A 27,804-nucleotide genomic window follows, 5' to 3' on the forward strand; every position below is an offset into this window, starting at 1 on the left:
TGGTTTTCTGTGTGGTTTGAATCCCCTTCGGTGTACCCTTCTCTGAGCAAGTTGTTGCTGGCTGCTGTTGAGTTTCCCTCCTCTTAAATCTCATGAAGCGTCCAAAGTTGCATTCAGGGTGGTGGTGAGGTTCCTGCGAAGTATGGCATGGAGCTCTTCATAGGAGCGGCAAGTTTGGGGTGGCTTCAGATTTTCTTTGTGGTACAGCTGCCACAGTTTGCCTTTCTGGCATTTCTTCTCATCCCTGCTGTAGCCCAGGTCTTGCATACTCTCTGCCTTGTCTGAATAAACATCCCTGTTCCTGCAGTGGCCCTGCATCTGGGCTTGCACAGCCCCTTCTTCACACAGGCTGAGGAGATCCAGAAGAAAAAAGGGGAACGTCTATGTACCAGCAATGCAGATACAACATGTTCTCAGCAATGCAGATACAACGTTTTCATGTTCTCTCCACAGGTACTAATGCGGAGAGTGGACCAGATGATATTTCTGAGGGAAGGGAGCAGAAGGAGACTCCGCCGACTGGAAGGCATGAGATGCACTGTCCTAGGGTTGGGGGTTCCACGACCACCGCTCCCAAGAGAAAGAGGCGGGTGGTGGTGGTCGGGGACTCTCTCCTCAGGGGGACTGAGTCATCTATCTGCCGCCCCGAGCGGGAAAACCGAGAAGTCTGCTGCTTGCCAGGAGCTAAGATTCGTGATGTGACGGAGAGACTGCCGAGACTATTCATAAGTGATCTGGAGGATGGTGTGGATTGCACTCTCAGTAAATTTGCGGATGATACTAAACTAGGAGGAGTTGTAGATACGCTGGAGGGCAGGGATAGGATGCAGAGGGACCTAGACAAATTGGAGGATTGGGCCAAAAGAAATCTGATGAGGTTCAATAAGGACAAGTGCAGGGTCCTGCACTTAGGACGGAAGAACCCAATGCACAGCTACAGACTAGGGACCGAATGGCTAGGCAGCAGTTCTGCAGAAAAGGACCTAGGGGTGACAGTGGACGAGAAGCTGGGTATGAGTCAGCAGTGTGCCCTTGTTGCCAAGAAGGCCAATGGCATTTTGGGATGTATAAGTAGGGGCATAGCGAGCAGATCGAGGGACGTGATCGTTCCCCTCTATTCGACACTGGTGAGGCCTCATCTGGAGTACTGTGTCCAGTTTTGGGCCCCACACTACAAGAAGGATGTGGAAAAATTGGAAAGAGTCCAGCAGAGGGCAACAAAAATGATTAGGGGACTGGAACACATGAGTTCTGAGGAGAGGCTGAGGTAACTGGGGATGTTTAGTCTGCGGAAGAGAAGAATGAGGGGGGATTTGATAGCTGCTTTCAACTACCTGAAAGGGGGTTCCAAAGAGGATTGCTCTAGACTGTTCTCAGTGGTAGCAGATGACAGAACAAGGAGTAATGGTCTCAAGTTGCAGTGGGGGAGGTTTAGGTTGGATATTAGGAAAAAACCTTTTCACTAGGAGGGTGGTGAAACAGTGGAATGCGTTACCCAGGGAGGTGGTGGAATCTCCTTCCTTAGAAGTTTTTAAGGTCAGGCTTGACAAACCCCTGGCAGGGATGATTTAGTTGGTGTTGGTCCTGCTTTGAGCAGAGGGTTGGACTAGATGACGTCCTGAGGTCCCTTTCAACCGTGATATTCTATGGTTCTATGATTTTTCCTGGTCCAAGCAGGAGCATGAGGTTTAGCTGGAGGTCTGTCTTTTTGCTAAACTGTGCTGATCTAGTGTGCTAGCTGCACTTGCAAAGGTGGGATAGCAGTAAAAGTGGAATTTCTAAAACATGCTGGAAATTCTTAAAGTTTGGAGGTATGGATTTCTGTCACTGTGACACCTCTGCTGCAGAGGTCAGAATTGTGACCAGAGCAGTCACTGTTGCAGGGACAGGGCCATTGTAGGACTGGTCTCACTGATACAGGTAATGCAGCGCCCACAGTGGCATTCCCCCTGGTAGATGTATGTTGGGTGAGGACTTGAGTCATTCAGGGAGATGATTTTATTTTGGCAACAGAATGCCTGGGTTATGTTGACAGGATTCAGATTTGGGTTTGGATGCATGGAAACGTGTGGCAACGAAAAGCTGCTTCTTTCGACAAACTTTGTAGTATGGACCAGGCCCCTGTATAAGTTAGACACTGTCATCCTTAACTTCAAATTTCCTGGGGTTTGTATCAGAATTGTAATATTTTCTGAGCATTGGCAAATATGACCTCAGGTGTAGTTATAATTTGATATTCACTAAAGAAGCCATCATTCTTGGGGCTGGTGCCTCAGCATGAAATTCCCCTTGTTAAGATTTTTCATCCTTTGAGACACCTATAGATTTGCTCAAGGGCTCTGTTCTACTGAACTTTTTCCAGCCTCTTGTACCTCAGAAGCCCCTGAATGTTCCAACCAGTTCCTTTCTAAGAGCGGTCAGTGAGGGAGGTGCTGCCCAATGAATAGACTGTCAGGGTTGGAAGGGACCTCAGGAGATCATCTAGTCCAACCCCCTGCTCAAAGCAGGACCAATCCCCAATTTTTGCCCCAGATCCCTAAATGGCTCCCTCAAGGATTGAACTCACAACCCTGGGTTTAGCAGGTCAATGCTCGAACCACTGAGCTATCCCTCCCCCGTGGTTCTAACTTATGCTGTGCCTCTCCTGGGAAACCGGAAAAACTCTTTGTTTCTCCTTCACAACACTGTCACAAGCTAGCCCATTGCTTGCTTGAGATCAGAAGCTGGCAAATCCTAGCAAGATAGACTAGAAGAAGAGTTTGCAGCCACAGCAGTCTCCAATGGGAGACGTATACTCTCAGTTCATTAATGATCTGGATGACGGGATGGATTGCACCCTCAACAAATTTGCGGATAATACTGAGCTGGGGGGAGAGGTAGATTCGCTGGAGGGTAGGGATAGGGTCCAGAGTGACCTGGACAAATTGGAGGATTGGGCCAAAAAAAATCTGATGAGGTTCAAGAAAGACAAGTGCAGAGTTCTGTACTTAGGACGGAAGAATCCCATGCACTGCTACAGACTGCAGACCGACTGGCTTAGCAGCAGTTCTACAGAAAAGGACCTGGGGATTAAAGTGGACGAGAGGCTGGATATGAGTCAACAGTGTGTCCCGTTAGCCTTCTTGGCAACAAGTATATTGGGCTGCATTAGTAGAAGTGTTGCCGGCAGATCGAGAGAAGTGATTATTCCCCTCTATTCAGCGTTGGTGAGGCCACAGCTGGAATACTGTGTCCAGTTTTGGTCCTCCCACTACAGAAGGGATGTGGACAGATTGGAAAGATTCCTGTGGAAGGCAGTGAAAATGGTTAGGGGGCTGGGGCAAATGACTTTCGAGGAGAGGCTGAGGGAACTGGGCTTATTTAGTCTGCAGAAGAGAAGAATGAGGGGGGATTTGATAGCAGCCTTCAGCTAGCTGAAGGAGGGTTCCAAAGAGGATGGAGCTAGGCTGTTCTCAGTGGTGGCAGATGACAGAACAAGGAGCAATGGTCTCAAGTTGCAGTGTGGGAGGTCTAGGTTGGATATTAGGAAACACTGTTTCACTAGGCGGGTGGTGAAGCACTGGAATGGGTTACCTAGGGAGCTGGTAGAATCTCCATCCTTTGAGGTTTTTAAGGCCTGGCTTGAGAGAGCCCTGGCTGGGATGATTTAGCTGGGGTTGGTCCTGTTTGAGCAGGGGGTTGGACTAGATGACCTCCTGAGGTCTCTTCCAACCCTAATCTTCTGTGATTCTTCTGTGATTTCTATTGGCAAATATCTCCAGTGGCTGGAGATGGGGCACTAGATGAAGAGGAGGGCTCTGAGTTACTACAGAGAATTCTTTCCCAAGTATGTGTGTTGGGTCTTGCCCACGTTTAGGGTCTAATTCAGTGGTGTCCAAACTTTTCCTGTTGCGCCCTCTCTTACCAGTATTGGAATCTGTCCGTGGCATGTGTCCCTTCCCCTCCCCCCCCCCCCCATTACTGCACAGCCAAGGCTTCCTCAGCATAGGAGTTTGGGCTGAAGGCAGAGCTGGGGGCAGAGCTGGAGGTGTGGGTGAGGAGCTGGGTTTCGAGGCAGAGCTGGCCTGGGGGGTGTAGAAGGAGTGAGGGCAGAGCTTGGCTGAGGGCAAAGGAGGGCAGAGTGGAACTGCAGCTGGATCTGGGTTGGGGGAAGAGCGGAGGTGTGGCTGGAGCTGGGCTGAGAGCAGAACGGGACTGGGTGGCGCTCCCTCCCCGGCCCTTGTGGGGGCTGGCCCAGGCCGTGCTGCGTGTCTCCACAAATGTTCGTCCAGGACACACCCCACAGTTTGGGGACCACTGGTCTACCTGATCACCATATTTGGGATCAGAAAGGAATTTTAATCCAGATCTGATTAGCAAGGGTTTTTCATCTTCCTCTGTAGTGTGGCGACTGATCACTTGCTAGTTTGAACTAGAATAAATGGTGGATTCTCTGTAAATTGAAGTCTCTAAATCAAGGTTTGAGGAGTTCAGTAACTCAGCCAGAGGTTATGGGCCTTTTACAGAAATGGGTGGGTGAGGTTGCTGTGAAGTGTAGGTCAGAAGTAATGATCATGATGGTTCCTTGTAGCCCTAAAGCAGGGGTGGGGAACCTATGGCCCACGGGCCGGATCTGGGCCATGGGTTAATTTAATCTGGCGCCTGGTGCCCCCACAAGGGGCTGGAGCTGTGAGCACAAGATGGCCCCACTGCGGGTGGAAGCCCCAAGCCTCCACCACTTTCCCCCAGAGCGGGTAAGTGGCCCATTATTATTATTATTTCCTGTGGGTCAATGGCCCATGACTGAAAAAAGGTTCCCCACCCCTGCCTTAAAGTCTATGAGGACAGCTGGTTGTCATGGGAGGCCGAGCTACCAAGGAGTCATGGTCCTGGGGAGCCAGTGCTCCCAGAGCTTGCAGGCGCCTGGTGCATTTGGTGAGCTGTGGAGGAGTTGGAAGCCCCACTGAACAGCAGCCACCAGATGCTCCCCATTAGCCTGCCAAGATGTCAGGAAATCTGAGAGTTTTCCAGTGCACTTTCATGGAAATTGAATAGTCTCTGTGACATACTTTAGATTTTGGTGAATGTGCCACATTCTCTGATGGTTTCAGAGTAACAGCCGTGTTAGTCTGTATTCGCAAAAAGAAAAGGAGCACTTGTGGCACCTTAAAGACTAACCAATTTATTTGAGCATGGGGGTGTGGGGGGGTGGAGGGTGAGAAAACCTGGATTTGTGCTGGAAATGGCCCAACTTGATGATCACTTTAGATAAGCTATTACCAGCAGGACAGTGGGGTGGGAGGAGGTATTGTTTCATGTTCTCTGTGTGTATATAAAGTCTGCTGCAGTTTCCACGGTATGCATCCGATGAAGTGAGCTGTAGCGTCTCTAAGGTGCCACAAGTACTCCTTTTCTTTATTCTCTGATGGAAATATGTTCCACTGTAGAATTTCAGACCAGCTCCAATATATGAACATTAACAGATTAATTAGATTTCCCTTTTTAAAAAACAAAACAAAACACAGCCTTCATAATTTTACATTTTATTTTCACCATTGTACTGAATGAAATAACAAATCATATTGTGAGTTACATGTTCAAGCAGATACTGTTACAGTGGTTACAGCTAACAACTGTTCATTATTTTGTTTCTACAGCAAAGTTAAAGTAATGCACTCTTTTCACTCTAGCCCAGAAAAGGCACTACACAATTTTGTGTGAGGTGGAATTTTGTTAGTGGTGTAGAGAAAATTAAGTAATCACAATTGTGCCTGTATTTTAGTGTTTGCAGAAGCCAGACCTTACCAGTGATACAAAGGACAAGGAATACAAACCCCATGATATTCCCCAGAGACAGTCTGTTCAGCCATCTGAAACTTGTCCCCCTGCACGCCGAGCAAAACGTATGAGAGCGGAGGTGAGAGAATATATAAATAATGGATAAATGTTGGGCATCTTAGTTTGAAAACCATAATGCAGTAGTCGTTTTCCAGCCAGGAAGGCACAAACCATTAACTTTGGGGAGCTATTTTAGCTTTTTATTCACAGTAATAAATTTAACCGGTTATTAAACCTGTTCATGAGGAGTTATTCTGGTTAACTCAATGTATCAACACTCTTATTACTGAATCAGAGTGCCTTATTCTGAATTAGGTTAAACAGTGATTAAACTGGCTTGATTCTTGCTTAACTTGATTTATCTTAATTTGGTAATTCACCAATTCAAGCTAAACGAAATTCAGTAAGAGTTAAACCTACATTAAACTGATGCAACTTTCCTTGGGGTCTGTCCATCCTGTGCACTTAACGAAGCAGTGGTTCTGTGGAAAAAGTAGCATGTGATTATGTAATTAAGGACTATTTGAAAATGCATATGCAGAAGGGGACCAAATTAAGATTGTACAGGCATCTTTAATACAGTTAATTCCTAACTTCTGAGTGCCTGATTTTGCAAGGTTAATATTCTTTGAATGTAGTTTTTTGTATGTAATTATAATATACGTAGGACTAAACCTCAGTTGGTAAATAAAACATTTTAAAAGAAAAAGTTAAGAGCTAAGAAAACTGTGATGACAACTGTAGGCCCTTTCTGAACAGTGCAGAATTGGAAATTTGGTTAAAAAAAAAAAGTCTGCCTAAAGACAATAGGAAGAATTAATGACAGAGGAATTAATGTGAGTTAAATGTCTAAGATAGACGCACCTGACAGAAACAAAGTAAATTGCAGAGAAAATACCAGCCTGAGAGATTTCTCTGGGGAAGAGGAATATATTCTCAGTTACCTGATTACACTGTAGACGTGTGCAGAGTTTGAATTACTGCTTTAGCTAATATGTTATGATCTCAGGGTTAGGAGACCAAATAAAGGAAAAAGCAAGTTAGCTGTGCTAAATAGCTCTTATAAGATATTAAAAAATTTAATATAATTCTAAATAACAATTGGGTTTCCACACAAAATACAGGGGTTAAATCCTAGAAATTAGAGCAGTGAAATATTAACGAAGTTTACTTACTCCGTTGTCCCAGATGAGCGTCTAGTGCTTGTATTCTCAAGCTTTTTGTCCAGCATATTTAAAAATATCTTAGCTGATAATTAGAGAGGCAAGGTGGTGAGGTAATATCTTTTATTGGACCAACTTCTGCTGGTGTGAGAGACAAGCTTTGATAATTGGCTTTTACCACTTCTTTTGCTTTAAGGGTCTGTGAACTAGGAGCTGTGTCTGCAGAGCCTGGGCTGGCTGACGTTCCCACAATGCCACTAGGAGGCCATGCAGAGCTACAGCTGGGGTGCACTGTGGAAAGTAGGTGCCACAGGAAATACCCCCCCAAGGGAGCCAGAGTGACAATACCCTGCAGCCCTCTGATTGGGCAGATGCCCTATTTAATGCTGGGGGTTGACCCAGGAAGTTGTGTGGTGGGCAGGCACACGGATTTCGGCTTGTTGTGACTCCAGACTTCACCTTGTCTCCTAATCTCAGCCTGACTCTAACCTTCATTTCTGCCTCCTGATTCTGGCCTGATTCTGACTCCAACTCTTGTTTAATGAACCTGGCTCTAGCTTCCTCTGACTTCTGCTCAGCGACTACCGTCCCTGACATGCTCATCCCAGTTCAGCTGTGACTGCTAGGTCACACTGCCTACACCCCCATCCCCGATACTTTCAGTGCAGTTGTGTAGTTATTCATGTGGGGTGGGGATGATGAATAGTTGTTGGGATTTTTAGTTTTTGGGTAAAATTTTGTCCTTATTTATTGACAGCAGGGACATTAATGAAATTTACCCCCAAATTACGTTTTGTTGAAATCAGTCTCTCAAAGCCTAAATCCAATGGAAATTTTCCCATGAACTTTAAAATTCTAATGGAAAGTTGTTTTTGTTTTGCTCGGCTTATATCAAACTATAAGCAAGTGAAACTGACTTAAACGTTTTCATTGTCCAAACTCGGACACTGATCATAAACGGTTTTAATAAACATATTTAAATTATTTTGGTTGTAATTCCTTCAAGGCAGGGACTGTCACTTATTGTGTGTTTGTACTGTGCCTAGTACATTGAGGCCCTAATTTTTGGGAGGTCTTCCAGACATTGATATAATATAAACAATAAAAAGGCTGGAATTTTCAACCCACTTAAAGGAGTTAGGTGAATACATCCCAAAAATCTCACCCATAAAATCCAAGCGGTGGGGTGTGTGACATAGGTAACTGAGTAACTTCGTGTCCTTAAACCATACTGAGTAAATTAGAAATACTCTCTTTAGCTTAACAAAGAGAATGTTAAGTGATGACTATATCACAGTCTGTAAGTACCAAAATGGGAATGAATGTTTTATATGGGCTCTTCAGTCTTGCAGCAGAGGTATATAAAGATCCAATGGCTGCAAGTTGAAGAGAGACAAATTCAGACTGGAAATAGGGCATAAATGTTTGACAGTAAGGGTAATTAACTATTGGAACAATTCACCAAGGGTCATGGTAGATTATCTATCACTGGCCATTTTTAAATCAGGATTGGATTTTTTTTTTTTTAATTTACATCTAGTCTAGTTAAAAAGAATTATTTTGGGGAAGTTCTATGGCTTGTGTTTATACAGGAGGTCAGACTAGATGATCACAATGGTCCCTTTTGGAATCTACTAATCTGTTCTTTGGAAGGGGTCTGGTTTGTTGGGAGAGTATAATTGCTAATTCTTAGGTTTTATACCATAGACAAGTGTAGAGGACTTGACAGGTGATTCAATGTAGGGTCTCTCAATCTGAGATAATTCTAAGGGACTTGATTTTCTGAAAGTGCTGAGCACCAGTTTCTGAAAATTTTAAGATGTCTCAAGTTGGATATCCAAAGATGGAGGCACCTAAAATCACACAGTCAGTTCTGAAAATCTCAGCCAGAAATTTCACAGCAGCTGGCCCAGGACTATGAAATACTAACTTAATTACATTCAGGGCTAAATGTAATTCTTATCTGTAATTATTCAAGACTAAATGTAATTATTAGCTGTTCTACTTATTCTTCATGTATGCCTTCCTGCAACAGCAGCCTTATTCTAATTATTGAGGGAGAGGAAGCAATCCATGGATTAAATTTGCCGGACACTTTCTATCAAAAAAATGTTTGACTTTGGGAGGGGGCTGGGGGAGAGCGCTAGTTCCTTCATGGTTTGCAGAAGGACTTTGAAATTTAGCAGGGGAAATTTATCAGGGAAATGCCTTTTGTCCCCATGAAAATCCATTGAGATTGAGTCAAGTTATAAGGTACACAAAATTGTAGTTTCCCCTCTGTCTATGCTCACTGCAGCTTCTGTCTGGCTTGGTGACCAAAATGCTCAATATTGCCTGAGCACTGCATGTGCACAACCCTGGCATCCTGCCTTCAGCATGACTCACAGACAGGGGTGATGGACCAATTTGTATCATGGTGGTGCTGAGAGCCATTGAACCAAACTATAAACCCTGTATATAATAGAAATAACTTCAAGCCAGGGGGTGTGGCAGCACCCTCCTTCCTCCTCCTCCCCCTCATTTCTAGCACCTATGCCCACAGAACTAAACCTACTGAATGAAATGCGAAAAAAATGATACTTTTGCTGCTGTTTCTTCCCCCTCCTCCATCATACTACCTTGGGCTCAGATAACGTGCTTTGGGCTGGGAACCAGGACACTGTTGTTATTGAGAAAGGCACTGTGTCCTACCGAAAGGTTAAACAATGGGAATAAATCCAGATTTTTAATATGGCAGACGCAAATTTCACTCCCACTTTAAAAAAACAACAACATTTATAAGAATATTTAGCTTTCAAAATGAAGCACTCAAAAGCTACTGAAGGCCAGAATTCAAGTTGCCAGTAGACCCCTAATTCTGCCCCCATGTACATATGCATAGATAATATGATCACGTACTACTGTTTTTACACAGAAGTTTTGCTACGTTCACTGCATGGGATGGACTGTATCAGGGGATTAACTGGGGTTGTGTAGTGAATGAGACTTCTTGCTAGAAGTTGGCCAGTGAATAAGTCCGGGAACTGCAGGAAGAGAGGATAGTTTGATGCTTGAAGCCTGTAAGGTGGGAGGGTCCCAGAGCTCAGGCTGCAGCCTGAGCCTGACTGGTCTACACTGCAATTAGCCTGAGCCCTACAACCTTGAGTCAGCAGGCATGGGCCAGGCACAGGTGTCTAATTGCAGTGTAGACGTACCCAGGAAGTCCTGAGTTACAGTTCTGGCTCTGTCACTGATTCAGTGGGTAGCTTTGAGCAAGTCACTCTGCCTTTTGTCTCACTTTTTCCACCTGTAAAATTAGGGTGGTAATACTTTTCTACCTCACAGAAGTGGTATATAATATTGGGTACTATTTGTACAGTGCTTTGAACATACAAAATGCTATAAAAATGCTAAGTACTCAGAAAAATCAGGGCATGGATGTCTCAATTTAGGTGCCTAGTTGTTGATCCACTTAAAATTAGTGGATATTTTTGCAAATTATGGCCTTAATCTCTCTATGCAGAAGTTCCCTATCTATAAAAATGGGGATAATACTCTGCTATCTCAGAGGGGAGTGTTTAAAATAAATTCATTACTATATATAAGTCAATCAGATTCTGTAGTGATCTGTGATTAAAGTCTCATTAGGAAATTTAATTCCATGTTCCGTACAGATTTTGGATGATTTTCAGTAAATAAAATGAGGCCACGCACTGAAGATAGAGCATCATCTATCCTGGGCCCTAAAGGAGGCAGAAGTACTTTGGGGAAAATATAGTATGCAATCATGTACAACATTTTCAGAAGCACTGAAGTCCCATTTCCAAAAGGGATTAGGAACCTAAATCCCTTTTTAAAACATCATATAGGCTCTTGCATTATTTAAGTGATTTTGAAAATTTTACTCTGTATCACGTGTACCCAGAAGGGGGTAGAATTAAAATCTCACAAGGCAACCTTAATTCTTCCGTTTTCTAACTTTGCAAAGCTTGATTTTGCAACTATAATAACATTTCTAACACAGATTTTTGTATGTAAAGCTTTTTCAAAAAGCTAGGTTAAAGGAAATAAAAAACTAAATTTGGTAGGTGAAGTAGTGAGGAATTAACCAATGCCAGGATTAATTTACCTTATCTGTAAAATGCAATTAGAAGGGACCAGACTGGTGCTTGCCTGCATCTTATGATTGATAGTACGAGGCCTTGCACAATAATCAGGGTTTTGAAGTGCACAGAATTATTACCATTCTTTGGAAGAAGTGAGACTGAAGTACATGGTCTAGCCCTATGCACCTTCCTATAGGCCAGTGGATATTTTTAGGGGAGGAGCAGAAGTAGGAGTAGGAAAATTAGTTTTGCCTATATCTGTCCTGTCTGGCTCTCTGGCTGTGTGCCAGTTGAGCGATATGAGCGAGTAAATAAGTGCATGTGCGAATAACAATTTTCATTGGTTTACACCCTGCTCAAATCTGGGTGGATTTACTTGGGACAGCAAAAGACATACCTCTAGCCTCCGGATTTATTCCCTTGCCAAATTTCTTCTTCTTACTTTTACCCACAGATATATTAGAACATGCATTCAGACTTTCAACTTTTTTTTCATAATCATTGAGATATACCTATTTTTTCAGCAACCTCATTCTTGAAAATGGCTAAACCATTTTTGCTTAAACTTTAAACAAAGAAAAAAAGAAAACCTGAGATGGATACCAACCATTGAATTGTGTATTGCATAATGTTGAAGTTTCTTCCTGTTTTAAGTTGGTTCTAAAACTGATCATAATAGAAACTGTTAGGTAATATTAAGTTGTGTGTGCTCGAGAGTTGAAGAGATATTGCAGTAGTGGGGCACACGCGAAAAGTTTATAGAAGATGTATAGACTGATTTGTAAATAATTATAATACTAGCTCTATGAGCTTGTGTTGCAGGAGGGTTGTAAAATATATGAGTATGGGAATATCACAAGATGAGACTCCTATGAAATTTATAAATACAGATCTTCCATTTCCAAGTGTTATCAGATCCCCACTCTTGGAATTCTCTCGTGATAAACTAGTGAGAAAAAAGGTTGACCCCCTTCTTCAAGTCTGGAGCAAAAGAAGTGGAAAGGGAGAGGTATAGCTATTCCAAAAAGAGCTGAAAGTTTTCATCCCTTCATGGACTTTAAGGGCTCACAAAAAGTTCATTTGCTAATTTAATTCCAAGATGATTACCTTGGCCTCAGCCACAACTTCCTTAAAACCTTGCTTACGTCCACATACCCATTAGGCTCTCATCAAGTATTTCCATTTCTGCATCTGTGAAGATTATTGCAGTTAGTTTTACCTTTTGGCCTGTGTACTGCACGAGTGGTCATTACCAAGTGTTTGTGGCAGTGGAAGCACAACTAAGAAGTCAAGGCAACCATGTCTTTTCATTTCTCAACAATTTTCTGATAATGGTTGAATCACTGCAGGAAATTTGGTTTAAACCTGGGAGAAAACCATTGATGTGACCAGACTGAAATGCAACATGTAGTTTTGATGTTTACAGTTATAAAAAGATTCCCCACAGATTCAAGTACTCCTGTTCTTTTTTTAGAGACCAGCTACAAATTTTTTTTAAGGTCTGGAAAACATACCTTTTAAAATGAGATTTAAGAGTTTCTATTCATGGATTCTAAGACCAGAAGGGACAGTTGTGATTATCTAGTCTGATCTGTATGACACAGGCACAGAACTTCCCCAAAATAATTCTTAGAACAGATCTTTTAGAAAAACATCCAATATTGATTTAAAAGTTGTCATTGATGGAGAATCTACCACAACCCTTTTTAAATTGTTCCAGTGGTTAATTTATGGTGTTAAAAATGTACACCGTAATTCCAGTCTGAATTTGTCTAGTTTTACCTTTCAGCCATTGGATTGTGTTCTGTTTTTCTCCACTAGCTTGAGGAGCCCATTAATTAAATATTTGTTCCCAAGGTAGGTACTTAGACTGTAATCAAGTCACGCCTTAACTTTCTCTTTGTTAGACTCAAGGAGTTCAATCTATTTAGCTTATCACTATAAAGCATGTTTTCAAATCCTTTAATTGCTCTCATGGCTCTTCTTTGAAGTCTCTCCAGTTTATCCACATCCTTCTTTAATTGTGGACACCAGAATTAGACACAGTATTCTAGCAGCAGTTACACCAGTGCCAAATACAGAGGGAAAATAACCTCTGTACTGATACTTGGGATTCCCCTCTTTAGGTATCCAAGGATCACGTTAGCCTTTTTGGGTACAACATCACATTGGGAGCTCATGTTCAGCTGATTATGTATCACAATACTCCAACCTTTTTCAGAGTCACTGCTTCCCAGGATAGAGTCCCCCATGCTGTAAGTGTGGCCTACTTTCCTTGTTCCTAGGTGTATTTATTTACATTTAGCCATATTAAAACACACATTGTTTGCTTGTGCCCAGCTTACAAAGTGATCCAGCTTGCTCTGTATTAGTGACTTGTCCTTTTCATTATTTATCATTCCTCAAATTTTAGGGTCATCTGTAAACTTTATCAGTGGTGATTTCATGTTTTCTTCCAGCTCATTGATAAAAAAGTTAAATAATATAGGGCAAAGGACTGATCCCTACAGGGAAAAACTAGAAACACATCTGTTTGATGATGTTTTCTCATTTACAATTACACTTTGAGACTGATTGATTACCCATCTTTTAATCCATTTAGTATATGCCATGTTAATTGTATATTGTTTAGTTTTTCAATCAAAATGTGAAACTGGGTCAGGATACCAGGAAGTCTTGGTCAGTGCCAAATTACAGACTGCAGTTGAATAATGAAGTCTAGGACAAACCAGGGTCAGAAGTCAGAGTTTAGGGACTATCGCAAGCAGGTCTGGAGTAGAATCAGGCAGCTGTGTTGTCACTCAAGACAGCTCCCCATCATGAATTCCTGGTTTATATACTGGTATTGGTCAGTGAGTGGGCTGTGAGGGGCCGCCACTCAGACCCTGCTGGGCAATACTTCCTGCTGAGCTTACCTTTGTGGAGATTTGCAGAGCTTTTACTTGGAGCTTATTCCACCTTTCCATGCAGCATTGCTTTCTTGATGTGGTGTGAGGTTGGAGGCCTGTTTCAGTAGAGTGGTCCTTCAGTCTTTTAGATGTTAGCCTTCTTGATCCTCCCAAGAGTGGAGATATGTAGTGATAGTACTGGAAGGACTAAGAAGAGTTACTTGCTTGTAGCATAAGTATTTCAGATAGGTTATTGATTCAGATGAATGCTCCACACCCTTTATCCCCACTTATTCAGAGCCTAAACAGCCACTGAGGAGGTGGAAGGAACTGATGATGAAGGCCCTTCAGGTGGCCTTTCAACGGAGCATTACACAGCTTTTGGCAGAGGCCACATGGACTCCAAGGGTCAGTTTTTCAGAAGGTTCTGGTCTTTCGAGTGGGTGGTTATATGTTGAGAGTGTGGGTCTGTACTGATCTATTTCAGCTATAGGTAAGTAAGTCGTCTTTACCTCTGAACAATGTAGTTTGTAATGAAGAGTATCTGGGTTACAAATATAACACTCAAACCTCAACTCTTCGGTTCTGAGTATCATGTTCAATTACTGAATATGACCATTTATTTTTTAAGGCTACTAATATTAAAATGGAGTCAGATGAAACACCAGAAGCCAAAACTCATAATTTGAGGCGCAGAATGGGATGTACACCTGCAAATGGTAGGTGGGTCAGTGGGGAATGAAACAAAATACAAATGTGACCCTGCTGCTTGTGGCAGCTTTCCCTTAGTCTGACATTGTGCTGCTTGAGCAGATGTATGGAGGTGGGGGTGGGGTTGTTAGAAAGCAATATGAAGAGCTTCCTTTCTCAGAGACTCCTTTTGGTACCTATTTAGTTTTTTGTGATATTATCTTGGGGCAATTGCCATTGCAAGTAAAAAAAAGTATGAAAATCATCATAGGACATTATAGTGTTGTTTGTTTTCTGCCCCAGTGAAATGTCCCATTAAAGAATAATCCAACCATGTCTATGAACCTGAAATTTCATTCAAGTCTTTTTTTTCTTTTTGGGTCACTGAAACTATTTAAAATATCAATGCTAAATAAACTATATGTTTAGAGCGGCCTGCATCTGTTTATGATCCCATTCTTGTTTTATTCTGATAATACCAGCCTTTCCAGGTAGGAGTTCAAGTGCTGCCTAAAGTTACATGAAAATATGTTTGGTGTCCTTTGTGTCCATATTACACAACCCCCACAAAATCTGGCACCATTGTCAGTCTTTGCACAGAGACCTAAAGACGAGCATAGCCACTGCAGTAGCCATATCTCAATAGGAACAGATTCACTCATAAAAAGATCCCCTTCAAATGTATATAATGATATGATAACACATGCTTCAAATACTGCTTATGCTGTGAAATATTTGTTAAACCCAGTAATAGTCTAATTTTCTTTTCCTGTATCAGAGAAGGAAATGCCAGGCACAGTGAAACGAGAACCTGCCGAGAAAAGAGAACAAAGAGACTTGGAGAGAGAGAAATCAAAAGGGCGCTCTAAAAAAAGCACTAATGCAGTGAGTACTCCCTGCCCTTCTGGCACTTAATTCTTAATTGCAGACAGTCCTGGATTAGAGCTGGGCACGTAGTATATAGCATAGGAAGTGGGAATGGGAGTTTCCTGAATTCCTCAACATAGGTACCATCAGGATTTCATGTCATAAGCAGGAAATAACAAAGTAATTTCATTTCACCCTGTTTCAACTGAAATAATTTCTATCCTTCCCCACTGTACTGCCTTAAAATAGCAACTCTGATAGAACAGTCAAAAGAAATGTGGTTCTTCTCAGGGCTTCCTCACTCTGGATATGGGTTGATCTGCTGATCTTTCCCTTGGTAGATGTACCAGTTAGAAAGGAGATGTAATAAGAGTTTTGGCACCCAGCTTTCTAGCAGACCCACCTCTTATTCCACTGTTTGAACTCTAACTCAGATGCTCTACTTGGTTCAACATAGCAGATACTTCCTAAAAAGCAAAGGAAAGGGAGACTTTTACTTGTGGAGAAGACAATATACAGGCCCTTTCAGTCCTTCCCGCAGCCTGGATCCTTCTCCCACACATACCCTTTTACTAGGCAGGAGGGGGAGGAATGTGCAGTTACTGGAAGACAGGATTGCACCAGACCCTAGAGGCACAAAATAAAGGGAACTGGGAGTCCTATTCTGTTCTCAATTGTCTTGCAGCAGTACTGCTGTTGTCCCTTGTTTAAGCAAGGCCTTAAATAGTAACATTTTTTTCCTACCACTATCTAAGTTCCTGCTTCTGTTCACCAGACTTCATTGCTCTCCTTCCTCTACCTCCAAAAAACTCCCCCCTACTCTCCTTCAGGTGCCCCTGCGAATCTTCGGAGTACCTGCTCCCCCTTCTGTGGATCTCCTAGATGATGTGGGTGGAGCTCTCATGACACAGCACTGAAGGCCTGCCCCCTCCAAAAGCAAATGGATCTGCTTAGAAAGCTGGTGCCTTCCTGGTGAAGGGCTCGGGTACAGTCCACTAACTCTGAGGAAGAAGGGGGATGCTCCCATAACCAGAATTCCCCTCTTTTCTGGTGGCTGCTCCAGGCAGTTGGCCTCAGGATGTTGAAGTGTCTGCGCACAGACCAGTCTGAAAGTAAAGAGCAGTACTAAGAACAAAACTGAGTCTCTTTATTTAGCAAAACAGATTGGTCAGGCTTCAACACTTTTGGTGGTGATTTCTTAATTTCAAAGGGATTTATAAAAAGGAGGACTTGTGGCACCTTAGAGACTAACCAATTTATTTGAGCATAAGCTTTCATGAGCTACAGCTCACTTCATCGGATGCGCATCACATGTGCATCACATCTGAAGAAGTGGGTTTTTTACCTACAAAAGCTTATGCCCAAATAAATCTGTTAGTCTTTAAGGTGCCACTGGACTCCTTGTTTTTGTGGATACAGACTAACAAGGCTACCCCTCTGATACTTTCTACCACAAAGGAGAACAAAGTTAATGTTCGCTGTCTCTGATCTTTTACGGAAAGAGAATAAAAATAAATACTGGTAAATGTGACAAATGACTTAGTTACCAAAATGATCTCTTGCCATGAACTGCTTAAAGCACTTAAATTCCCATTTTGGTAATTTCTTGTTACAGGTGGATTTGTATGTATGTCTCTTATGTGGCAGTGGTAATGATGAAGACCGTCTCCTGTTGTGTGATGGCTGTGATGACAGTTACCATACTTTTTGTTTAATTCCACCCCTTCATGATGTTCCCAAAGGGGACTGGAGGTGTCCCCAGTGTCTGGCTCAGGTAAACTGAGAAATCAGGCTGAAATGTGTTTCTGTTCTCTCCTGGCTTCTAATGATCAGAACTTCAGAACTGCAATTTATTATGATGAAAATAGTCCTGTAAAATGGGTGGTAGAAGATGAAACTGAAACAAGGACTGGGTACATTTCAGATTGTTAGACATTACAACATATGCTGGGCCCCAAATTTGATCTACTTTAGTAGTATTAAAACCACTGAGAAAGGATGCTTTGGCTTTTAGATAGCTTTTTACATAATTACATTTTACCACTATGTCATTGGGGTTTTCAACGTAGACAAGTTTTGTGGTGTTTTCTGCTTTGCTATAGCAGAGGAAGCAGAATTTGCTGTAATCCTAGCTATGCTGATCTCACCAGTGATTCATGCTGATTCACAAACAAATATTGTTGTGGTGTGGTGGATTAAACTCAGAGCTGATAGGCACAATGGGTTCTATTTCTGACTCTTCCAATGGCTACCTGTGTGATCCTGGGTGAGTCATTTCAATCAAGTGCCCCAGTTTTCCCCTGTTTGTAAAATGGGGATAATACTGATCCATCTTTGTAAAGTACTTTAAAGTCTATGTTTGAAAAGCACTAAAGTGCAAAATGTCTTATTTTTAACTATTGGTAGAAATAACCATATTTTAATTGCAGGAGTGTAATAAACCACAGGAAGCATTTGGTTTTGAACAAGCAGCAAGAGACTACACACTTCGCACATTTGGAGAAATGGCTGATGCATTCAAGTCAGACTATTTTAACATGCCAGTACATGTATGTTCATGTGCTTACTATGCTATACTACAGATTTCAGTTTTTGTGCTTATTAAAGTATTAAACTTGGAGTGGTGAAGAATCCTGAGTTTTGAATGTGAACAAATCCAAGTGGGAAAGCTCTTATTTTAATATTATGTTAATTTGTAAAGGCTTCTGTTCTTTGTTAGTATTTTGGTTTCTGTCCCACACATTTCTGGTTTCCGCCACAATCCAAAAATATATTCCTCCTTAATATATTCCTGCCCCAAATGTCACTCAATACTGAAGGCAAAAGGCAACATTTGATGTAGTTTTTTGAGCTTTACAATACTAACATTTTGCTGTGTTGGTTTAGTTTTTAATAATTGCACTAATAAGTAACTTCCACTATGAAGTTGAGAAAGTAACTGTTAACTGAGAGGGTGAGGTGGGAGAGAAGAAAGAGAGAGCGTGAACACCTGGTGTAACCAATGGTACTCAGGTTTGTTTCTGACTCTAGTTAAAGTCCCTGTGACATGATGGGAAAATATTTTAAGCTTGTGAACTTCCTCCTTAAATTTACTACTTCTATATATCTCATGTGTTTGGTACCTTTGGTTACTCTACATGCATAAGCACTGTGAGAAGTGCAGCCTTCTGTGTGGGCTTATATTTTCTCTTTCTCATGTTTCATACCCAGATGGTTCCCACAGAGCTGGTTGAAAAAGAGTTTTGGCGACTTGTGAGCACCATTGAAGAGGATGTCACAGTGGAATATGGGGCTGATATTGCTTCAAAGGAGTTTGGCAGTGGCTTTCCAGTTAGAGATAGGAAAATTAAGCTTAGGCCAGACGAAGAGGTAAGTCTTGATTTGCTCTCTGAGTGCATACTTCCATTTCATGGTTTTACAAAATACAAGTCTTGTGTTGAATGATTTTTCAGTTTAAAGAAACCTATTGTAATTCTGTATTACAGTGTATTCCTGCTGTATGTGTGACTGGCACAGTTTTGACAAAGGGAAACGGTATTGCAGTCTTGGAGGACTAAAATTATATATGAGCAGACTTTTAAAATGACACATGTGCATCTTAGAAGTTGACAGCTTCCAAATTATATCTCTTGAAAGAGCAGCCTAATTTTAATGCAGTGATTGCTAACACACAGATTTTCTTTGAGAAGCATGTGCATTGGATGTTAAAGTTCTTATTATTTTATTGATCTTATTTGTATGTTTTTCAATCTAAAAAGACTAATTTCTTCTATCAGAAGTAGCCCTCGGAAAAGTTTTGCTGCCTTCTTTGATTGCTTATCTATATGTGATCCATGTCTAACATGCATATGCTCCATGTGCTAGAGATTGGAATGCTTTAGCCAGCAGTGTCTGTTGGTTGCACCCACTCCCTGCGTAGTCTCAAGCTCCCTCTTCTCTTGAAGGAATGAAAGGGAGCAGAGCGTCCAACCAAGCCTCGGTTCCTTTCACTGCTTTAAGCTGTGAGATGGAGCTGGTTGGCCATGTCCCATCTTGGCCACTCCCATATTAGTTTATCTGTAAGTAGCTTAGTTTGTGGTAGTTGGGTTACATCATCGTTTCCTTGATAGGGTTTTTGTTTTGTTTTTCCAGTGCTTAAAATTCCTGAGGGTTTTAAACTTTTTGTCATTTGGGGCTGCTATGAGCCTTAATGAAACTTCCTCTAATAGTCTTTATTGTATGGGTGAAGGAAATATTAGGGAAAATGTAAGGATTGGAAGTCCCTTACCAGGCTCAATCCAAAGAATCATAGAATTACAGAAGATTAGGATTGGAAGAGACCTCAGGCGGTCATTTAGTCCAACCCCCTGCTCAAAGCAGGACCAACGCCAACTAAATCATCCCAGCCAGGGCTTTGTCAAGCCAGGCCTTAAAAACCTCGAAGGAGGGAGATTCCACCACCTCCCTAGGTAACCCATTCCAGTGCTTCACCACCCTCCTAATGAAATAGTGTTTCCTAATATACAACCTAGACCTCCCCCACTGCAACTTGAGACCATTGCTCCTTGTTCTGTCATCTGCCGCCACTGAGAACAGCCTAGCTCCATCCTCTTTGGAACTCCCCTTCAGGTAGTTGAAGGCTGCTATCAAATCCCCCTTCACTCTTCTCTTCTGCAGACTAAATAAGCCCACTTCCCTCAGCCTCTCCTCATGAGTCATGTGCCCCAGCCCCCTAATTGTTTTCATTGCCCTCCGCTGGACTCTCTCCAATTTGTCCACATCTTTTCTGTAGTGGGGAGCCCAAAACTGGATGCAATACTCAAGAGGTGGCCTCACCAGTGCTGAATAGAGGGGAATAATCACTTCCCTCTATCTGCTGACAATGCTCCTACTATTGCAGCCCAATATGCTGTTAGCCTTCTTGGCAACAAGGGTACACAGTTGACTCATATCCAGCTTCTCGTCCACTGTAATCCCCAGATCCTTTTGATAGAATCATAGAGTATCAGGGTCGGAAGGGATTTCAAGAGGTCATCTAATCCAACCGCCTGCTCAAAGCAGGACCAATCCTCAACTACATCATCCCAGCCAGGGCTTTGTCAAACCTGACCGTAAAAACCTCAAAGGAAGGAAATTCCACCACCTCCCTAGGTAACTCACTCCCGGATCCTCCCCCTTCTCTTTTTTAAAGATGGGCACTACATTAACCTTTTTCCAGTCGTCCGGGATCTCCCCCTATCACCATGAGTTTTCAAAGATAATGGCCAATGACTCTTCAATCACATCCGCCAACTCCTTTAGCGCTCTCAGATGCAGCACACCCGGCCGCATGGACTTGTGCTCGTCCAGCTTTTCTAACTAGTCCCAAACCACTTCTTTCTCCACAGAGGGCTGGTCACCTCCTCCCCATGCTGTGCTGCCCAGTGCAGCAGTCTGGGGGCTGACCTTGTTAGTGAAAACAGAGGCAAAAAAAGCATTCGCAAAAAGAAAAGGAGGACTTGTGGCACCTTAGAGACTAACCAATTTATTTGAGCATAAGCTTTCGTGAGCTACAGCTCACTTCATCAGATGCATCCGATGTTGTGCATGTTGCATCCGATGAAGTGAGGTGTAGCTCACGAAAGCTCATGCTCAAATAAATTGGTTAGTCTCTAAGGTGCCACAAGTACTCCTTTTCTTTTTGCGAATACAGACTAACACGGGTGTTACTCTAAAAAAAAAGCATTGAGTACATTAGCTTTTTCCACATCCTCTGTCACTAGGTTGCCTCCCTCATTCAGTAAGGAGCCCACGCTTTCCTTGACTTTCTTCTTCTTGCTAACATACCTGAAGAAACCCTTCTTGTTACTCTTAACATCTCTTGCTAGCTACAACTCCAGGTGTGATTTGGCCTTCCTGATTTAACTCCTGCATGGCTGAGCAATATATTTATACTCCTCCCTGGTCATTTGTCCAATCTTCCACTTCTTGTAAACTTCTTTTTTTGTGTTTAAGATCAGCAAGGATTTCACTGTTAAGCCAAGCTGGTCGCCTGCCATATTTACTATTCTTTCTACACATCGGGATTGTTCATTCTTGCAGTCTCAATAAGGTTTCTTTAAAATACAGCCAGCTCACCTGGACTCCATGTCTAGTTGGCAGCCGGTATCAAGTGGAGTGCCCCAAGGGTCGGTCCTGGGGCCGGTTTTGTTCAGTATCTTCATAAATGATCTGGAGGATGGTGTGGATTGCACCCTCAGCAAGTTTGCAGATGACACGAAACTTGGAGGAGAGGTAGATACTGGAGGGTAGGGATAGGATACAGATGGACCTAGACAAATTGGAGGACTGGGCCAAAAGAAATCTGATGAGGTTCAACAAGGACAAGTGCAGAGTCCTGCCCTTTGGATGGAAGAATCCCATGCACCGCTACAGACTAGGGACTGAATGGCTCGGCAGCAGTTCTGCAGAAAAGGACCTAGGGGTGACAGTGGACGAGAAGCTGGATATGAGTCAACAGTGTGCCCTTGTTGCCAAGAAGGCCAATGGCATTTTGGTCTGTATAAGTAGGTGCATTGCCAGCAGATGGAGGGACATGATTGTTCCCCTCTATTCGACACTGGTGAGGCCTCATCTGCAGTGCTGTGTCCAGTTTTGGGCCCCACACTACAAGAGGGATGTGGAAAAATTGGAAAGAGTCCGGTGGAGGGCAACAAAAATGATTAGGGGACTGGAACACATGACTTATGAGGAGAGGCTGAGGGAACTGGGGATGTTTCGTCTACAGAAGAGAAGAATGAGGGGGGATTTGATAGCTGCTTTCAACTACCTGAAAGGGGGTTCCAAAGAGGATGGCTCTAGACTGTTCTCAGTGGTAGCAGATGACAGAACAAGGAGTAATGGTCTCAAGTTGCAGTGGGAGAGATTTAGGTTGGATATTAGGAAAAACTTTTTCACTAGAAGGGTGGTGAAACAGTGGAATGTGTTACCTAGGGAGGTGGTGGAATCTCCTTCCTTAGAAGTTTTTAAGGTCAGGCTTGAGAAAGCCTTGGCTGGGATGATTTAATTGGGGATCGGTCCTGCTTTGAGCAGGGGGTTGGACTAGATGACGTCCTGAGGTCCCTTCCAACCCTCATATTCTATGACTCCTTTCCCCCTCATGTTATTCTCCCAGGGGATCCTGCCCATCAGTTCCCTGAGGGAGTCAAAGTCTGCTTTTCTGAAGTCCAGGGTCCGTATTCTGCTGCTCTCCTTTCTTCCTTGTGTCAGGATCCAGAACTTTACTAACTCATGGTCACTGCCTCCCAGGTTCCATCCACTTTTGCTTCCCCTACTAATTCTTCCCGGTTTGTGAGCAGCAAGTCAAGAAGAGCTCTGCCCCTAGTTGGTTCTCCAGTACTTGCACCAGGAAATTGTCCCCTACACTTTCCAAAAACTTCCTGGATTGTCTGTGCACGGCTTTATTGCTCTCCCAGCAGATATCAGGGTGATTGAAGTCTCGCATGAGAACAAGGGCCTGCGATCTAGTAACTTCCGTTAGTTGCTGGAAGAAAGCCTCGTCCACCTCATCCCCCTGGTCCAGTGGTCTATAGCAGACTCCCACCACGACATCACCCTTGTTGCTCACGCTTCTAAACTTAATCCAGAGACTCTCAGGTTTTTCTGCAGTTTCATACCGGAGCTCTGAGCACTCATACGGCTCTCTTACATGCAGTGCAACTCCCTCACCTTTTCTGCCTTGCGTGTCCTTTCTGATCAGTTTATATCCATCCATGACAGTACTCTAGTCATGTGAGTTATCCCACCAAGTCTCGGTTATTCCAATCACATCATAATTCCTTGACTGTGCCAGGACTTCCAGTTCTCCCTGCTTATTTCCCAGGCTTCTTGCATTTGTATATAGGCACTTGAGATAAATCGCTGATTATCCCGTTTTCTCAGTATGAGGCAGGAGCCCTCCCCTCTTGCGCTCTCTTGCTCGTGCTTCCTCCCAGTATCCCACTTACCTCAGGGCTTTGGTCTCCTTCCCCCGGTGAACCTAGTTTAAAGCCCTCCACACTAGGTTAGCCAGCCTGCTTGCGAAGATGCTCTTCCCTCTCTTTGTTAGGTGGAGCCCGTCTCTGCCCAGCACTCCTCCTTCTTGGAACACCATCCCATGGTCAAAGAATCCAAAGCTTTCTCTCCGACACCACCTGTGTAGCCATTCGTTGACTTCCACGATTCGACGATCTCTACCCAGGCCTTTTCCTTCCACGGGGAGGATGGACGAGAACACCACTTGCGCCTCAAACTCCTTTATCCTTCTTCCCAGAGCCATGTAGTCTGCCATGATCTGCTCAAGGTCATTGTTGGCAATATCATCGGTGCCCACGTGGAGAAGCAGGAAGGGGTAGCGATCCGAGGGCTTGATGAGTCTCGGCAGTTTCACTGTCATATCGTGAATCCTAGCTCCTCACAAGCAGTAGACTTCTCGGTTTTCCAGGTCGGGGTAACAGATAGATGAGTCAGTCCCCCCGAGGAGGGAGTCCCCGACCATCACCACCCGCGTCCTTCTCTTAGGAGCGGTGGTCGTGGAACTCCCATCCCTAGGACAGTGCTTCTCATGCCTTCCAATCGGCGGAGTCTCTTTCTGCTCCCTCCCCTCAGATGTATCATCTAGTCCACCCTCTGCATTAGTACCAGTGGAGAGAACATGAAAACGGTTGCTTACCTGTATCTGCATTGCTGGAACATGGACGCTGCCCTTTCTTGTTCTGGAGGTTACATGCTGCCAAATTTCTTCACCATCCTTCTGCCCCCGCTGTTCAGCCTGCTCTGAATCTTCAGAATGTTGTGTTCGTAGAAGCATATCCTGACATCTGTGAAGGAAATCTTCAGTTTCTCTTCTGCAATGCAAGGTCAATGCTTTTTTCTCCAGACCTTGAACCTTCTCTTCCAATATGGAGACCAGCTTGCACTTTGTACAGACAAAGTCGCTTCTGTCCTGTGGAGGAAAGACAAACAAACAGAACTGCCATTTAGCCAGTCAGAAAACAGGCTAAAACTTTTTCTCTTAAACAAATTAGTTAGGCCTGCTTCAGACCCTGAAAAGGGTCAGGATCCTCCCAGTCTGGGACAATTGTCAGCACAAATGACTTCCGCTGTGGCCTCAACCTCTGCTCAGGCAGATGGGAGTAAACGCTTTTTCCGAAAGGAGCTTAGGGATCAGTCCACAACTAAAACTGCTCAAAAAAAAAAAACAAAAAGAGGGAGACGTCCCCCACTGTCTTGCTCTTGAAAGAGATCTGCTTCTAAAATGACCCCGAGTCTCTGTTGGGTCTCATAAAGAGAGAACCTGAAGTTCGTTGGGGCCAACGGTGACCGATTCTCCGGCACTGTGTGTTTGGGTTGCTTCAGTAGCTGCTGTGCTGTCCTCTGTTCTGCCTTCTTAAGCTCCAGTATTAGAGGAAGAAGTCCCGTTGTCAGAGGCAATTGCTGTAGTCATTCACTACTACATTTTATCATCCTTAGCAGAGTCTAGGAAGAAGCAGTGCCCTCCTAGAAGAACACTTTCTTCTACCTCCTCTATAGCTAATACTAAAATATTCTCATTGTCCAAGCAGTTGATTTAATGCTTACATCAAGAGCTGTCAATCAATCTTTCTCTACCACTTTTGGGGTCCATTTGCATTACTTACAGGAAGCCTGGAAGGATATCACCACCAACCGATGGTGCTGGAAATAGTTCAAAAAGACACTTTTATCCAGTTGAAGAATGTGCCCACCCCACAACCTCCTTTCCTATCCCTCTTCAGGACCGCTCTCACAAGAATCTACTTCAGGAACAGGTTCAGTTGGGTTCCCCTTGGGAAGGGAGGAGGGATTCTATTACTGATAATTTCTAATTCCTACAAAATCAGGAGGCTGGCGTCCAATATTAGACCTGAGGAATATACTTTTTTTTTTTTTTTTTTTTGTACATCAGTTCAGATTTTGCATTGTAACCCTCTCTTCCACACTTCTGTCCTAGATCCTCTTGATTGGGTCACAGCTCCCAATCTACAAGATGCTTATTTCCATATTTCCATTCATCTGGCACATCAGAAAAATGTGTGTTTTTGTAGTGGGCAACGTGCATTACCAGTACAGGGTGCAGTCTGTTGGCTGATGATCAGACCCAATGACTTTTACAAAATGCCTGGCCGTAGTTGCAGTGCGTTTAAGATGTAGGAACAGTTTAGTTTAGCCATATCTCAATTATTGGTTGGTGCAGGATTATTCTTCTCACCTCTCCCCCCAGAAATAAGTATTGGATATTGATCATACTCTTGATCACCAGCATGGGACTCGGAATAAACAAGGACAAGTCTTGTGCAACTCCAGCTCAAAGAATAGAATTTTTTGGGGCCCTCATAAATTCCACAGCAGCAAAGGTATTTCTGCCTCAAGCCAGGTTAAACAACATGTGAGAACTGATCAGTCAGCAGTGAGAACACGTCTTTGCCTGTTGGGCCATGTTGCTTCATGCAGTCTGGTAACTCTATTTGTGAGACTGCATCTACGTTGTCTTAACAACCCCTTGTGGGTTCACAATATGGTCATGATGCTGTGGATCCCACAGCAAGTTTTGGATTCTCTCAATTGGTGCAAGGATCCACCGCAAGTTTGTAAAGTTCCTTTCTCCCCATAACTTCCTGAAAAGTTGATTTTCACATATGCATCAATGTTGAAATGGGAGCCCATCTCAGAGAAGGCCAAACAGTCTAATAAAAAAACCCAGCTTCATATCAGTGTTCTAGAGTTTATAGGCTTGAAGGGAGCATCGTAATCATTTAGTCTGACCTCTTGCACAACACAGGCCACAGAACCTCACCCACCCTCTCCTGTAATAGAGTAAAGTTGGACCTTGCGAAGGGAATTAAAACCAATAGTAAAAGGTTCTATAGCCATATAAATAAGAAGAAAACAAAGAAAGAAGAAGTGGGACTGCTAAACACTGAGGATGGAGTGGAGGTTAAGGATAATCTAGGCATGGCCCAATGTCTAAACAAATACTTTGCCTCAGCCTTTAATAAGGCTAATGAGGATCTTCGGGATAATGGTAGCATGACAAATGGGAATGAGGATATGGAGGTAGATATTACCATATCTGAGGTAGAAGCGAAACTCGAACAGCTTAATGGGACTAAATTGGGGGGCCCACATAATCTTCATCCATGAATATTAAAGGAATTGGCACATGAAATTGCAAGCCCATTAGCAAGAATTTTTAATGAATCTGTAAACTCAGGGGTTGTACCGTATGATTGGAGAATTACTAACATAGTTCCTATTTTTAAGAAAGGAAAAAAAGTGATCCGGGTAACTACAAGCCTGTTAGTTTGACATCTGTAGTCTTGGAAAAAATTTTGAAGGAAAAATAGTTGAGGACATTGAGGTCAATGGTAAATGGGACAAAATACAACATGGTTTTACAAAAGGTAGATTGTGCCAAACCAACCTGATCTCCTTCTTTGAGAAAGTAACAGATTTTTTAGACAAAGGAAACGCAGTGGATCTAATTTATCTAGATTTCAGTAAGGCGTTTGATACTGTGCCACATGGGGAATTATTAATTAAATTGGAAAAGATGGAGATCAATATGAAAATTGAAAGGTGGACAAGGAATTGGTTAACAGGGAGACTACAGTGGGTCATACTGAAAGGTGAACTGTCAGGCTGGAGGGAGGTTACTAATGGAGTTCCTCAGGGATCGGTTTTGGGACCAATCTTGTTTAATCTTTTTATTACTGACCTCAGCACAAAAAGTGGGAGTGTGCTAATAAAGTTTGCAGATGATACAAAGCTGGGAGGTATTGCCAATACAGAGAAGGACCAGGATATCATATGGGAAGATCTGGATGACCTTGTAAACTGGAGTAATGGTAATAGGATGAAATTTAATAGTGAGAAGTGTAAGGTCATGCATTTAGGGATTAATAACAAGAATTTTAATAATAAGCTGGGGACGCATCAATTAGAAGTAGCGGAGGAGGAGAAGGACCTTGGAGTATTGGTTGATCACAGGATGACTATGAGCAGCCAATGTGATATAGCTGTGAAAAAGCTAATGTGGTAGGCAAGGTATTTCCAGTAGAGATAAGGAGGTGTTCGTACCGTTATACAAGGCACTGGTGAGACCTCACCTGGAATACTGTGTGCAGTTCTGGTCTCCCATGTTTAAGAAGGATGAATTCAAACTGGAGCAGGTACAGAGAAGTTCTACTAGGATGATCCGAGGAATGGAAAACCTGTCTTATGAAAGGAGACTCAAGGAGCTTGGCTTGTTTAGCCTAACCAAAAGAAGGTTGAGGGGAG

General features: G+C 43.1%; 1 protein-coding gene across 6 annotated transcripts in view; it reads left to right on the forward strand.

Moving 5' to 3' along the window:
* The window catches only part of KDM5B (lysine demethylase 5B), a 179,507-nt gene that overhangs the window by 56,854 nt on the left and 94,849 nt on the right, over positions 1-27,804 (forward strand). For 3 of the 6 annotated variants that reach the window (XM_073319608.2, XM_073319607.2, XM_073319609.2), the window contains 6 exons: positions 5,762-5,896; positions 14,585-14,672; positions 15,422-15,528; positions 17,126-17,284; positions 17,940-18,059; positions 18,721-18,879. In XM_073319608.2, the coding sequence (XP_073175709.2) occupies positions 5,762-5,896; positions 14,585-14,672; positions 15,422-15,528; positions 17,126-17,284; positions 17,940-18,059; positions 18,721-18,879 (768 nt within the window). Of the gene's footprint in view, positions 1-5,761; positions 5,897-7,176; positions 7,281-7,713; positions 13,321-14,251; positions 14,362-14,584; positions 14,673-15,421; positions 15,529-17,125; positions 17,285-17,939; positions 18,060-18,720; positions 18,880-27,804 lie in introns of those variants that run through there. The other 3 variants (XM_073319610.1, XM_073319612.1, XM_073319611.2) reach the window with 3 other exon arrangements.

The sequence above is a fragment of the Lepidochelys kempii genome, chromosome 21 (genome assembly GCF_965140285.1).
Source record: "Lepidochelys kempii isolate rLepKem1 chromosome 21, rLepKem1.hap1, whole genome shotgun sequence".
Classification (NCBI taxonomy): domain Eukaryota; kingdom Metazoa; phylum Chordata; order Testudines; family Cheloniidae; genus Lepidochelys; species Lepidochelys kempii.